General features: G+C 53.6%; 1 protein-coding gene across 14 annotated transcripts in view; it reads left to right on the top strand.

Annotated features, from left to right (window-relative positions):
* Positions 1 to 1,595: 1,595 nt before the first annotated feature.
* DOCK7 (dedicator of cytokinesis 7) overlaps positions 1,596 to 11,882 on the top strand; it is a 95,885-nt gene continuing 85,598 nt past the window's right edge. For all 14 annotated transcript variants that reach the window (XM_077182614.1, XM_077182613.1, XM_077182612.1 and 11 more), the window contains exons 1-2: positions 1,596 to 1,735; positions 11,094 to 11,199. In XM_077182614.1, coding sequence (XP_077038729.1) covers positions 1,698 to 1,735; positions 11,094 to 11,199 — 144 coding nt within the window. In that variant the 5' untranslated portion in view covers positions 1,596 to 1,697. The remainder of the gene's footprint in view (positions 1,736 to 11,093; positions 11,200 to 11,882) is intronic.

The following is an 11,882-nucleotide window of genomic DNA, read 5'->3' as shown; positions in this document are numbered from 1 at the left end:
TTTGTGTGGATATAAGGAGGTAAATCTCTTATCCCCATGCACAGTGTGAGACCCTTCTCTGGTGTGCAATTCCATAGCAGGCAGCAGCTCCAGAGCAAGAGTCTTTTGTCTTGGCAGAGGTCTGTGGGATATTTCCTCCCCTCCCCCTTGGAGAAGAACATCCCTTTCTCAGTGCCTACAATGGGTCTTTGCTTCCAGGATCTCTGTCTGTGTGCACGTGTGTGACACATGACAGCACCTTTGTGTCCTGGGGCACAGCCTCACCACTGGGGAGGCACTTGGTGGCTGCATTAAATCCCCTGGGATCACTCACACACGGGGATATTTGCAGATTTTGGGGCACTGCCTGTGCAAACACACACAGACAGCAGAGCAGAGGAATTGCACACAGCTGGAAATCAGCAGCTCCTGCCAGGGGAAGGATTGGTGTCCTCGACACGAGGGAAATGTTCACCCAAGCCAAGCAGATGGAGTGGGGGGAATTAACACTCCTGCTTTTGGACACTTCCTGGGTGACTATTAATAGTTCCCTGGTTTGGATTAGTGCACAGCATATGTTGGGTAGCAGGGACTTGGTGTTATCTGCTAGATCATGTCCTGGGCTCAGTCATTTTTGTTAATGACTCCCCACCTTCTACCTCCTCTTCCCATTAGATAACCCCAAACCATGACATGTTTGGAGACACTGCTAGTAATGGCATGTCTGATGGGAATGGATGGTTCAATCTTCCAACCATCTCCTAAATCACCATCAGGGACAATTTTTAGCCTTTTTGAAGGAAAAGATGGGATGATATGGGGCAGGATTGACTGGGAGCTCAGTTTTGTCTGGCCGGGGGACCAGACCTGGCCATGCCCTGCAGACCCATGACACCCAGCAAGGTCTTAAGCTGCACCGGGGGTGGGTTAGGTTGTACATCAGGAGGAATTTCCTCACAGAAAGGGTGATTAGACATTGGAAGGGAGGTTTGGAGTCCCCATCCCTGGAGGTGTCCAAGGAAGGACTGAAGGTGGCACTCAGTGCTCTGGGCTGGTTACAAGGTGGGGATCGGGCACAGCTTGGATTCGATGCTCCTGGAGGGCTTTTCCAACCCCAGTAATCCTGGGATTCTGGTGCTGCCAAGGGTTGGTCTGGCAACAGTTTTGGACTGAGGGCCGGGGAGCGATGCTGAGGAGCCTTTTCCCCGCACCACAGGCAGATCCCCGTCAGTGCCGAGAGCAGCCCCAGCCGCGCTGCCCTCACGCAGGAATAACGCGGCAACCGCAAGGGGGGAGCCCCAGGCCGTGGGGTCAGGACCCTGGGGACGGGGGTAGGGATGGGAATGGGGATAGAGGATGGGAATAGGGACAGGGGAAGGGATGGGGACAGAGGACGGGGATAGGGATAGGTGCAGCGATGGGGACAGGGGCAGGGACGAGGACAGGGATGGGGACAGAGGACGGGAATGGAGACAGGGGCACGGATGAGGACAGGGGCAAGGATAGGGACGGGGCAGGGATGGGGACAGGAGCGGGCCGGCCGCGGTCACTCCCCGCCGTATATCTGCGAGGAGCGGCCCCGCGGCGGGAAGGGGAGGAGGCGGCGGGCGCGGCGAGCGCCGGGGGTGGGAGCTGCGCCGCTCAAGTGCGCGGCTCGGCGGAGCATTACGGCGGCCGAGCGCTGCCCGGGCCGGCAGCGCGGAGCCCGCAGCGCGGCCATGGCCGAGCGCCGCGCCTTCGCCCAGAAGATCAGCAGGTACCGGGGACGGCCGGGCCGGGGCGGCGGCGGCGGCACCGCGCGGGGGGCGGGCGGGCCCGGCCACGGGGGCTCCGCCGCTGCCGCGCCCCGGGGGCGGGCGGGCCCGGCGCGGCCCTCGGGCCCCGCGCCCCGCCGGCCTCCGGCGGCCACGGGCAGGGTCCGGCCGCGGGGCCGCGGCTCCCCCCGGCCGCCACAAAGGGCCGGGAGCGGGCGCGGCGGGCGCCGAGAGCGGGGCCGCTCCCCCGGGGGAGCTCCCGCGGGGCGCGGGGGAGGGAGGAAGAGGAGGAAAGGAGCCGTGGAATTCCGCTCCCGCGAACAAAGGCCGGCCGGGCGCTTTGTGCAGCCCCTCTCGCCGCACAGTGGGCGGCACGGCGCCCTCCCGGCCGGGCCGAGCCGGCCCTGCCCCGGCCGCCTCCCGGCGCTGCCCCGGCCCCGCACCTGGGAGGGGAGCGCCGACCTCCCGCGGCTGGAAAATGGAGAGAGAGCTCCCTTCCAGCGCCTTCCTTCCTTCCTTTTGTGTGCGAGCGCGGCTGCTGCGCTCCTTGGACGCGCCGAGCTGCGCCAGGCTCGCGGTGCTGAGCATCCTTGCGTTCCTCAAAGTTTGGTTATTTTTCGAAGAGGAGTATTGATAGAAATTTACCTGCCAACGGGAGGTTTCTGCAGATTTACATGCCGAGTTAGGCAGTGTTTCCAGGTGGGAATAGTTTTTCTGTTTGCAGGTCTGACCAGGTAGCCTTTGGTGACCATGGCACATCTCCTACCTGTAGCCAGCAGTGCAGTGAAAGCGAGATCCATCAGTTGTGCCAGAGCTGTTCAGGAGGATGTGGACAGTAGCAAAAGGAGTCTCATTTTCATGCCATTGAGCGAGAAGCTGTAGGTACAAATAATTGCATTCAGAGAAGATGTGATGGAGAAGGGTCAAAGGAAAAGGGTGGCTAGGAGGTAGAGGAGTGACATCAGTCCCACCCCACTCACGATCTGGAAGTAGGTGGAAACATTGCTCTTCTCTTCAGTTTCTCTGCACGTTTTGATGTGCACCAGCCAGGGGTTAGTGTGACAGATCAGGGAATGGGGAGAGGTGGATTTGCTGCCTGACCGTTTTTCCTGCTCCTTGGTTGCAGTCATAGGAATGTCACATGAGAGACCAGCCCTGGCAGTCAGTGTCCGAGCTGTGCAGCCCTGGCAGGACGTTCAGTAAGGTGGCCCCGGGGTGATCAACGTGGTGCTCAGGAGTCCTGGCTGGTTCACTGGGTTGTAGCACAGCTGTGCCACCTCTGTGCACCTTTTGGGCTAATCTGTTCCACTCCCTGTGTTTCCCAGTGTGGTCATTAAACAGGTCTGGTTCACCTGTGCCTGTAGAAGGACCCAGGTGCTTTGCAGTGAGGTCGGGGCTGTTGCATCTCCACCTTTCTTTTACATTTGTGAGATTGTTGTGTTTTCTGTGGGGTTTCCCATGTTGTAGTGTCATATTCTGAGAAATCTCAAGTTCCTGCTTCGTGGCTTGCACATCCAGTGCATGTGAAGGCAAGAACTTGTGGGCACAATGTTTCACCTGGGGATGCCCAGGCTGGGCTGCTGCCCTTCCTTCTCCTGCTGGCACAGAGCTGCTGGGAATGTTGCTGTTGCAGGGCATGAGAGATTGGAGCAGGCGGTGCACGGAAGTCCCAGAGCTGTGCTGGTGGCTGCTGGAAGCCCTCCCCAGTTCCATTGTTTTCAGAAGAATAGATCCCTCACATTTTCACACTCTGCCCCCCGGTTTGGCTGACTCATCGAGGTAGACATAGCATTTGTCTTATTCACAGGAAGCAGCCATGCTGCTCTTGCTTTGCCTGTGTGCTCCAAATGGATGTCATTCAGATCCACCAAGACTGATTCCTTTAGCCCAGCTGCACGTTTCTAAACTGCTTGTTGCAGTAGCGGTAGAGAAACAAACATGGGATGGACTCAGCTGTTTCTTGGAAAGCCCAGGGATGTGTTCCACAGCTCAGATTCATCTCTGTGATTCCTTCAGCCACGGTGGTGCCCCTCAAGAGCATGATCAGAATGCTGGTGCCATGCCCTGCCTGCTCATTGCATCCAAATCTTTAAATATTGGGCAGAGGCTATCAGTAATTGCCCCAGCAGTTTCAAATTATCTTTTTTAGGACTATGTTACAAGGTGTCTTCTTGATTAGGTCCTGCTGAGTTTTTGCAGGATGGGTTTGAACTAGAATTTGGAAATCAGTGATTCATCTTAACTCCATGAGAAGAAACTTCTGAGTTAAACATATATAGTGGGCTAATAAGATCTTGCATGAAATTGCTAATTTTTATTTGGAACTATATTGTTAGGAATTTTTTTTTAAAGCTGTAGTGGATCACATCCTTCTGCAGCACCCTGCTGCTTCTGTAGCAGCATGGAGGCTGTTCCTTCCATCTCAGTGTGAGAGCAGAGGAGTTTCAGTGCCTCCTGTTTCTGGTGCACATTCCCAGCTGTGTTAGCCCAGGACATTTTTTGGATATGGGGCTGCTTGGCAAAGAAATAGGATGTGGAAATCCTCTCACCAAAAGGGTCAGTTCTGAGTTCCTGGCTGTCCCAGTAACTGAGCATGTTGTATCCCAGCACCCCCGTGCTTCCTGGGGCAGAGGAAAAGGTGTGCAGGGTTTTTAGACTTCAAAAAGAGAGAAAGGAGAACTCCCCTTTAAACCTCACACAGCAAAACCATTACAGGGATAAACTCATGTAGGTTTTCATGTGAGCCCCTGACTCAGTGCCTTGTCAGTGCTCTTGGAGCATCCTGAGGCTGGGTCAGCTGGGGAATTCAGAGCTGCTCCTTTGGTCAGACCAGCACCATGGAAGTGTCTTTGCTTGGAAAGAGTTCTGATCTTCCTTTCTGCTCCCACAGTGGGAGAGGATCCCTGTGGCTTGGAGCAGCCCACCTGCCCTGCCCTTTGTCTTACAGTGCCTGTCAGCCTCACACAAACCCCACAGTGTGATTTTTACAACTGCTCTGTGCTCTCTTGCTGAGACTTTTCAGTTTTCCTGTGCCCACTTGTCAGTGGAGTCTAGAGAAAATTGTTTTTACCTGGTGGGTCCAGCCCCTTCCCAGGTGCTTCCATGTGAGCCAGAGCCCCATGAGGGGCTGTTCCCTGGGCCTGGGGGGGTCTTCAGCAGGTGCTGATTCTGCCCTCAGACATTCAGTGACTTGGAAATTCCCCATCATCCAGGACTCTTACAGTACATGGGATTCCTGGAGTAATCACAGCTTGTCTTTATGGATTTGAATGGAGGGGAAAACACTTGTGTTCACTACACTCAGAGCATCTTATTTCTGCTGCAGCTCCCTTTACACTGATGGGGTGCTGTAAAAGGGGACTTGGGAAGGCTAAATTTTCATTTATGTTCATTTAGAGCCCTTTTACACTCCCTGAATGATGTGTCAGGGAGGCTGACAGCCTCCTTTGCCCAGCCCCAGGGTAAAGAGGGATGGTGTGAAACCTGCACCCACTGAAAGCAATAGCAGAGCTGTCACTGGCTCCCAGGAGCACCAGATTGGGCCAGAAGCGTGGTCACAGCACAATATTCATCACAGTTTATTCTCTTCCCACATCCAGATGCCATTTGCATTGTCAAAACACTGTCACAGATAACTGAAAGGATTTCTAGCAGGAATTTCAGAGCATCCCTTTCCCTTTCTCCCCAAAAGTCCCACGGCTGTCCCCGTGCAGCCTCTCTGGATCTCTCGTGGGGGAGTTGGCAGCGCTTGGGAAGCACAAGAAAATCCCTGACTGCTTAAAGCAGGGGAGGAGGCAGGGACAAAACTTCACAGAATTCACAGAATGACTGGGTTGGAAGAGACCTGAGAGATCATTGAGTTCAAGCCAGCCCCAGCACCCCAACTAAACCCTGGCACCCAGTGCCACATCCAGGCTTTGTTAAACACACCCAGGGATGGGGACTCCACCACCTCCCCGGGCAGCCATTCCAGAACTTTATCACCTTTCTGGAAAAAGCTTTTTCCTGATATCCAGCCTGTATTTCCCTTGGTGCAGCTCGAGGCTGTGTGCTCTGGTTGTGTCAGTGCTGCTGGAGAAAGAGCCCAGCCCCAGCTGAGCACAGGCACCTTTCAGGAGCTGTGCAGTGATGGGGGCAGCCCTGAGTCTCCTTTTCTCCAGGCTGAGCACCCCCAGCTCCCTCAGGGATTCCTCTGAGGCTGTTCCCAGCCCTTCATCTCCAGGGCTCTGTCACAGCACAGAGCTGTTTCTCTGGCCAAGGCTCCCTTCTTTGGTTGGTGTTTTTAGCTTGAGGTGTGACTTTGGTGTCCTGGGGTGATTACCTGAGCCAGGTGTCCTGGGAGCTCAGTCCCTGCACTGCCGCCCAGGGGTGATATTTCAGCCTCAAGAATCAAAGATGATCAGAAGAGCACCACAGGCAGTGTTGTGTGATGTTTTCCCTTTTAATCAATGGTGAGGAAAAAGGGAACATGTTGTTGCTCATCTGTGTTAATTTAAGAACCCACACACACCCTGCAGCAGTCGGGATCAGGCTGGGCATTTCCTCAGCTGGAAATCAAACCCATTTCACTCCAAGGGGAAGGAGTTCACTCAGAAGCAAACAGGGCCTGGGGTTTAGGAGGAAGGGCTGCACTGGCAGGGTGGCTCCAGGCCAGAGCTCTCCCTGCCTCCCTGGAGCAGGTTCCCTCCCCAGCAGAGCTTCCCTGGCTGTGGCTCACACCTGGATGGGGCTGCAGGCAGGACAGAGGCCAGCTCCTCCCTCTGCAGAGGTGACACTCAGCCAGTGCCACTGGGCTTTGGGATTGACATCCAGGCACAGTGAGGCAGGAGGGTGGATGGACAGAGGGTGAAGGAGTGAATGATGTGTGAATGCAGCTTTCTCTCTCTGGGGCAGAGCCAGCAGCTCTGCTGGGGCTGAGATGCCTCTCGGTGCCAGGCTGCCCTCTCAGAGCTCCCTTGAATGACCCCTGCATGAGTCCCTGCATGTGACCCCAGGCTGAGGAACAGGCAGGAGCAGCACTGCTGCAATTAGCAGGAGAAGCAATTTGCCTTGCCCTTTCCCAGTGGAGAGGGCTGTGGAAAAGGGACATTTCCTCACATCACTCCAGGCTGGCCCTGCCCCACCTTTGCTGGAAACAGGAGAATTCCTGACCTTGCCTGGCATCACCAGGCAGATCTTGGGCAGATTTTTTTGGGAAGGCAAAAAGAAGAACTCATATTTCTAGTTTGCTGGTTAAGCTAAAAAAAGTTAAAAAAAAAAAAAAAAAGGAACAGTTTTTGTATTTGACCAGGCAGGGCACATAGAGAAATGATTTTTGTGTGTAGTAAAGAACCCTGGGAGTGCAAACATGGCTTCATTTTGTTATTTGCAGCTCAGAGTACTTTGAGAATGACCAGTTTTGTTTTGCTTTAGGAGCCAGTTCCAAGAGGATTTTTTTCCCCTCTTCTTTGTGTGTTTTTTTCTTTTTCTGTGTGAACCACATGCACACACAATAATTAACCAGTGAAGAAGGTCAGAAAGGAAGTGACTGGGGAAGATGTACTTTAAACATAGACATTCATGAGGCTGTGGGCTGTAATTAACTGGAATGTTTGTCTGAGGTTCCCAGGTTACATGTTGAATATTAGATAAGTTATTAAAGAGGCAGTTTTTTATTTGTCCTTTTAATTATCAAAGCTTTAATGGCTCTTCAGCTCTACCAAATTAATATTTTTTTTTAACGTTCGGGGAATATTTATTTCTCTTGTTTTGATGGGGTTTGGTGTCACACCAGCATCGCTTTAGGTTAGAAATAGTGCTCAGGGTTATAGTGTAACATGGGCTGCTGGTCATGACCAGTTTGTCATGGACAAACAGCCTCTGGGAATGCAGCAGGAGGAGAAGGCAGGTGTGTTCATGGAGTGATGGGATGGTTTGGGTTGGAAGGGACCTTAAAGCTCACCCTGTGGTCAGGGACACCTTCCACCAGAGCAGGGGTTATTTGTTTTAGGGAAACTGGGAGCCTCTGGGAGGAACCAGTGAGGAAGCAGCCCTAAGAGAAGTCAGCTGAGATACTTGCTCAGTGTAGAAATACTCATTTGGTTCTCCAAAGGCTCTGGTCCTTCTCTGAGTGAGTGATCAGGGTGAAGCACATCTGCTGAAAGGTGATTCCCAACTGGAACAGCTCTAGAAAAGCCATTGGGTGATCAGGGGAGTCCAAAGGGGACCCCTGGCAGGTAGAAAGGAGTGGGAGAGGGCTCTTGAACCTGCTCATGCTGCCACAAGCCCAGAGGGGGATGGATCACCCTGAATACATCTGGAGATCAGGTTACACGAGGAGATGGTTTCTGAGTGGCAGAGGCATGATGCTTTCCCTGGGGAAGTGGTGTCCAGAACCTCTGTGAATGCAGAGGCACAGAAAGGAGCCAGCCTGAGCTGTGGGTTGGGCTCCAGGCTTGGAATGAGCAGTGACTCCTGCAGACTCCACTCAGGAATTCTGGGGTGTACACAGTGCCCATTAACTTCACATGGGAAGAGTTTTGATGGGTGCTGCTGAAAGCTGGAGAGGCAGGAGTGCTTCAGACTAGAGAGTAATGCTGGTTCCTTGGTGAAACCCATGGGAGCTTCAGTTCTGACAGGCTGTGGTTGTGTGCTTTGGGGGAATTTTCACAATCCAGTGAGGTTATGGACGGGGCAGCAGCAGAGCTGAGCAGTGCCACCCTTTGTGGCACCACATTCCCTCCCCTGTTGGACCTCAGAGCTGCCTCAGGTTCTGAGGAGGAGCCAGCACAGCTGTGCTTCCACAGCTGGGGACAGGTCCCCTCCTCTGGCTGGACTTCCCATCTGTAAACAATGCCTCTTGAAAATGGGAAAGGGTTTTTAGGTTTCCCTGCTGTGCTGGGCTCTGCGTGTGCCTCCTCAGGAGTGCCACAAAACACAGCAAGTGAGAGCCTGGTGCAGAGCAGAGCCCTTGGGGACAAGCTTGTCCATGCCCAGCTCCATGTGTGCTTTCCATGCCAAGCAGCCATTTTAATGCATTCCACATTTCCCTGCAACAGCCAGCAGCACACATGGTTTGCTCTCACGTGTGTCTGTGTGTGCACACGTGGTGGGAGCAGGGACATGCCTTTTCCTGGGTGTTCCCTGTCCCCAGCAGGACAGAAGCCACCCACCAGAAGTGAAAACATCAGCTCCTGTGGATAAAGGCAAACATGAAGGAAATGAGTTCTTGCAGCCAGAACACCTAAAACTTGATTTTTTTCCCCCTCCTGCAGTCTACTTTTTTAAAAAGACAAAATAATGCTTCCTCTAGCTGATCTTATGTCCATCCTCTGGCCTGAGGAAACATCTGCTCCCCATGGCAGCCTCAGTTGTCCCAGCCAGTTCCCTCTTAGAGTTCCCTTCTCTGCCGCTGACAGCAGCTGCCTCCATTCCTGCCCAGCAGCAATCCCAAAGGCAGGAGCCCATCCTGGTGTCCAGGATTAGCTCAGGACAGGGTGAACCATCTCCTTGGCAGGATTTTAGCAGCTCATGTGCTGTTCTAATAAGCAGCACAGTCCCCCTGATGAGATCAGGAGTCTCTCAGCCACGAGGATGCTCAAAGATCACTGATACAGCAGAAAATAAAATCCCCCCAGTCCTTGCAGGCTGTTCATTGCCTTATGGGCTGGTTAGTGCCTCCTTGGAGCTGGGAGTTTGCTCTGGGAGCCAGAGCTGCCAGCAGGGCTGTGATGTGGTGAATGGCTCTCTCTTGGTGGGTTTGTCACTAATAAACTGGGGTGTGGACTCCTGGGGAGCAGCATTTGTGTTGTGAGGTCCTGCAGGCCAGGGCTACTCAGCAGCTTTTCAGCTACACAGTTTTTTTTGTGGAAGGAATCTGGGTTTTGGTTTGCTTTTGGAACAAAACCATTTCCACCCTGCTCAGAGGCTGGGCTGTCCCTGCTGAGAGGAGCTGCAGCTTCCTGCTGGGATGCAGGATGGAGAGTGGGCATGCCATGGTGGGCTGGGCCTGTGGCCCTGTGCTCAGACAGCCCCTGGCCAGCAGCATTTCCTCCCTTGTGCTCCTCGTTCCCCCTCCAGGTGGCTTTACCCACCTCTTGTGTTTTCAGCCTTACCAGAGACAGTGTGGCTCTTTGGCCAGAATTGGTTTTCCATGGAGGCTCAGAGCTTTCACCCTCCAGGCATGGAAGGGCTGCTCTGTGCTTTCCACTCCTGGTGAGGAAATTCCCCAGTGGTGGAATTTCTGTCTGGCAGAGACACGAGGCTCTGTGCCAGTGCTTCCTCTGCTTGTCACCTTTACCTTTCCTACACAGGAAGGGAAACACCTTTTTGTTCTGACCCAGTCATTTGTTTCCTGGTCCTTTGTCTGACTGTGATTGCAGACTCCAAAAATAGGCAGAGGGATGAAAATGCAGAGTACAGGAGCAGCTGTGTGACCAGGAACTGCTGGAGGGTGAGGAGAGCTCTGGAGAAGAGAGCTCCTTGGAAGAGCCTGCTGGGAACAAGTTCATTTGTGCTCAGGGTCACGTGCATCTTATTGCCACAGATGTGCACAGAGGAGCAGTTCACAAAAGGGGAAAAAAAAATAATTTAATTGCTGTTAAAAATGTGTATGTGCAGCCTTGTGAGGGCTTTGTGATTCTGTGAGTTTGGTGTGTTCCTGGTGGGCTGTGACAGGCTCAGTGCAGTGAGCAGTGTGTGCTTCCATTCCAGCAATTGTTATTTTTGCCAGTCTCTCCAAGCCCACTGGTGAGTGGGGTGTGCATTTACACCTTGCTGGGTGTGCTGTGCCTTGGAGAATCCATGGGCTGTGCTCACCCTGGGTGCCCCCAGGGGTTCATTCAGCATTCCCTGCTGGGAGCTGCTGCTGCTCACCAGCAGCCCCACCTGCACTTCCTCTGGGAGAATTCCCCAGCCTCTTGCAGCATGGGGAATTTGCTGTGTTTGTTCGATGGCCCAGGTGGCTGTGCCCCATGCCATGTCCCTGCAGGGGTGACTGTGTCCCTGTGTCTGCTTCCATTCTGTCACACAGAGGTGGCTGTGCCCCATGCCATGTCCCTGTCACACAGGGGTGGCTGTGCCCCATGCCATGTCCCTGGCACACAGGGGTGGCTGTGCCCCATGCCATGTCCCTGCAGGGGTGACTGTGTCCCTGTGTCTGGTTCCATTCCAGCACACAGGGGTGGCTGTGCCCCATGCCATGTCCCTGCAGGGGTAACTGTGTCCCTGTGTCTGGTTGCATTGCAGCACACAGGGGTGGCTGTGCCCCATGCCATGGCCCTGGCACACAGGGGTGGCTGTGCCCCATGCCATGTCCCTGGCACACAGGGGTGTGCCCATGCCATTCCCTGCAGGGGTAACTGTGTCCCTGTGTCGTTGCAGGACCGTGGCAGCCGAGGTCAGGAAGCAGATCTCGGGGCAGTATGGAGGCTCCCCGCAGCTCCTCAAGAACCTCAACATCGGAGGCAGTGTCTCTCATCACACCACTGTAAGTCATGCCTGCAGCTCAGGCTGCTCTCCACACTCACTGCACCACTGGGAGGAAGCTGCTCTGCTGGCAGGCTGTTGATGTGAGAGGCTCTGCTAACACCAAGGACAAAATTCCGTGCAAAACCCACTGATTTTGGGGATTTCTGTGCTGCAGATCAGTTGTTGTGGCTGGGAATCTGTGTTTCTGCAGAATCTTTGTAGGACAAGGGGCTTTCTTGATCAGATATTGGTTGTTTTATCCCCAAACAGCCTGCATTGAGCATTAAATTCCGTGTGTGTGTGTGGTTCTCTGCACGGAGAGCTCTTTGCAAGCTCCTGCACTTCAGGTTGCTGTTTTCCTGATCTTGTCACCCTGGAGAGCAGGTCCACAGCAACTCATCTGCTCTTCTGAAGTATTTTAAATATTATTGTGCAAGCTGAGTGTGGCTATTCCTTGTATTTACTTACAAGTTTACAGCCCACTTTGAAGAGCTGCATTGTCACAATCACCCTTTCTGAAGTCAGACTTTCTTGCATGGCCTACCAGTAACCTTCCGGATTTATTGTGGTAAACATTTCAAGAGTGCAACAAACTTTTTCAAGCTGGAAATGTTTGATTTGGGGTTTCACTTCAGGTCACAGCAGTTCCTTTTGCTGCAGTCAACTTGGAAAATAAATATTAGAGCATCTTGTTTTCTTCAG

Source organism: Agelaius phoeniceus, chromosome 8 (genome assembly GCF_051311805.1).
Source record: "Agelaius phoeniceus isolate bAgePho1 chromosome 8, bAgePho1.hap1, whole genome shotgun sequence".
NCBI classification, from domain to species: domain Eukaryota; kingdom Metazoa; phylum Chordata; class Aves; order Passeriformes; family Icteridae; genus Agelaius; species Agelaius phoeniceus.
Note: the sequence above shows the minus strand (reverse complement) of the source record. Positions and strands in the feature narration are given on the sequence as shown.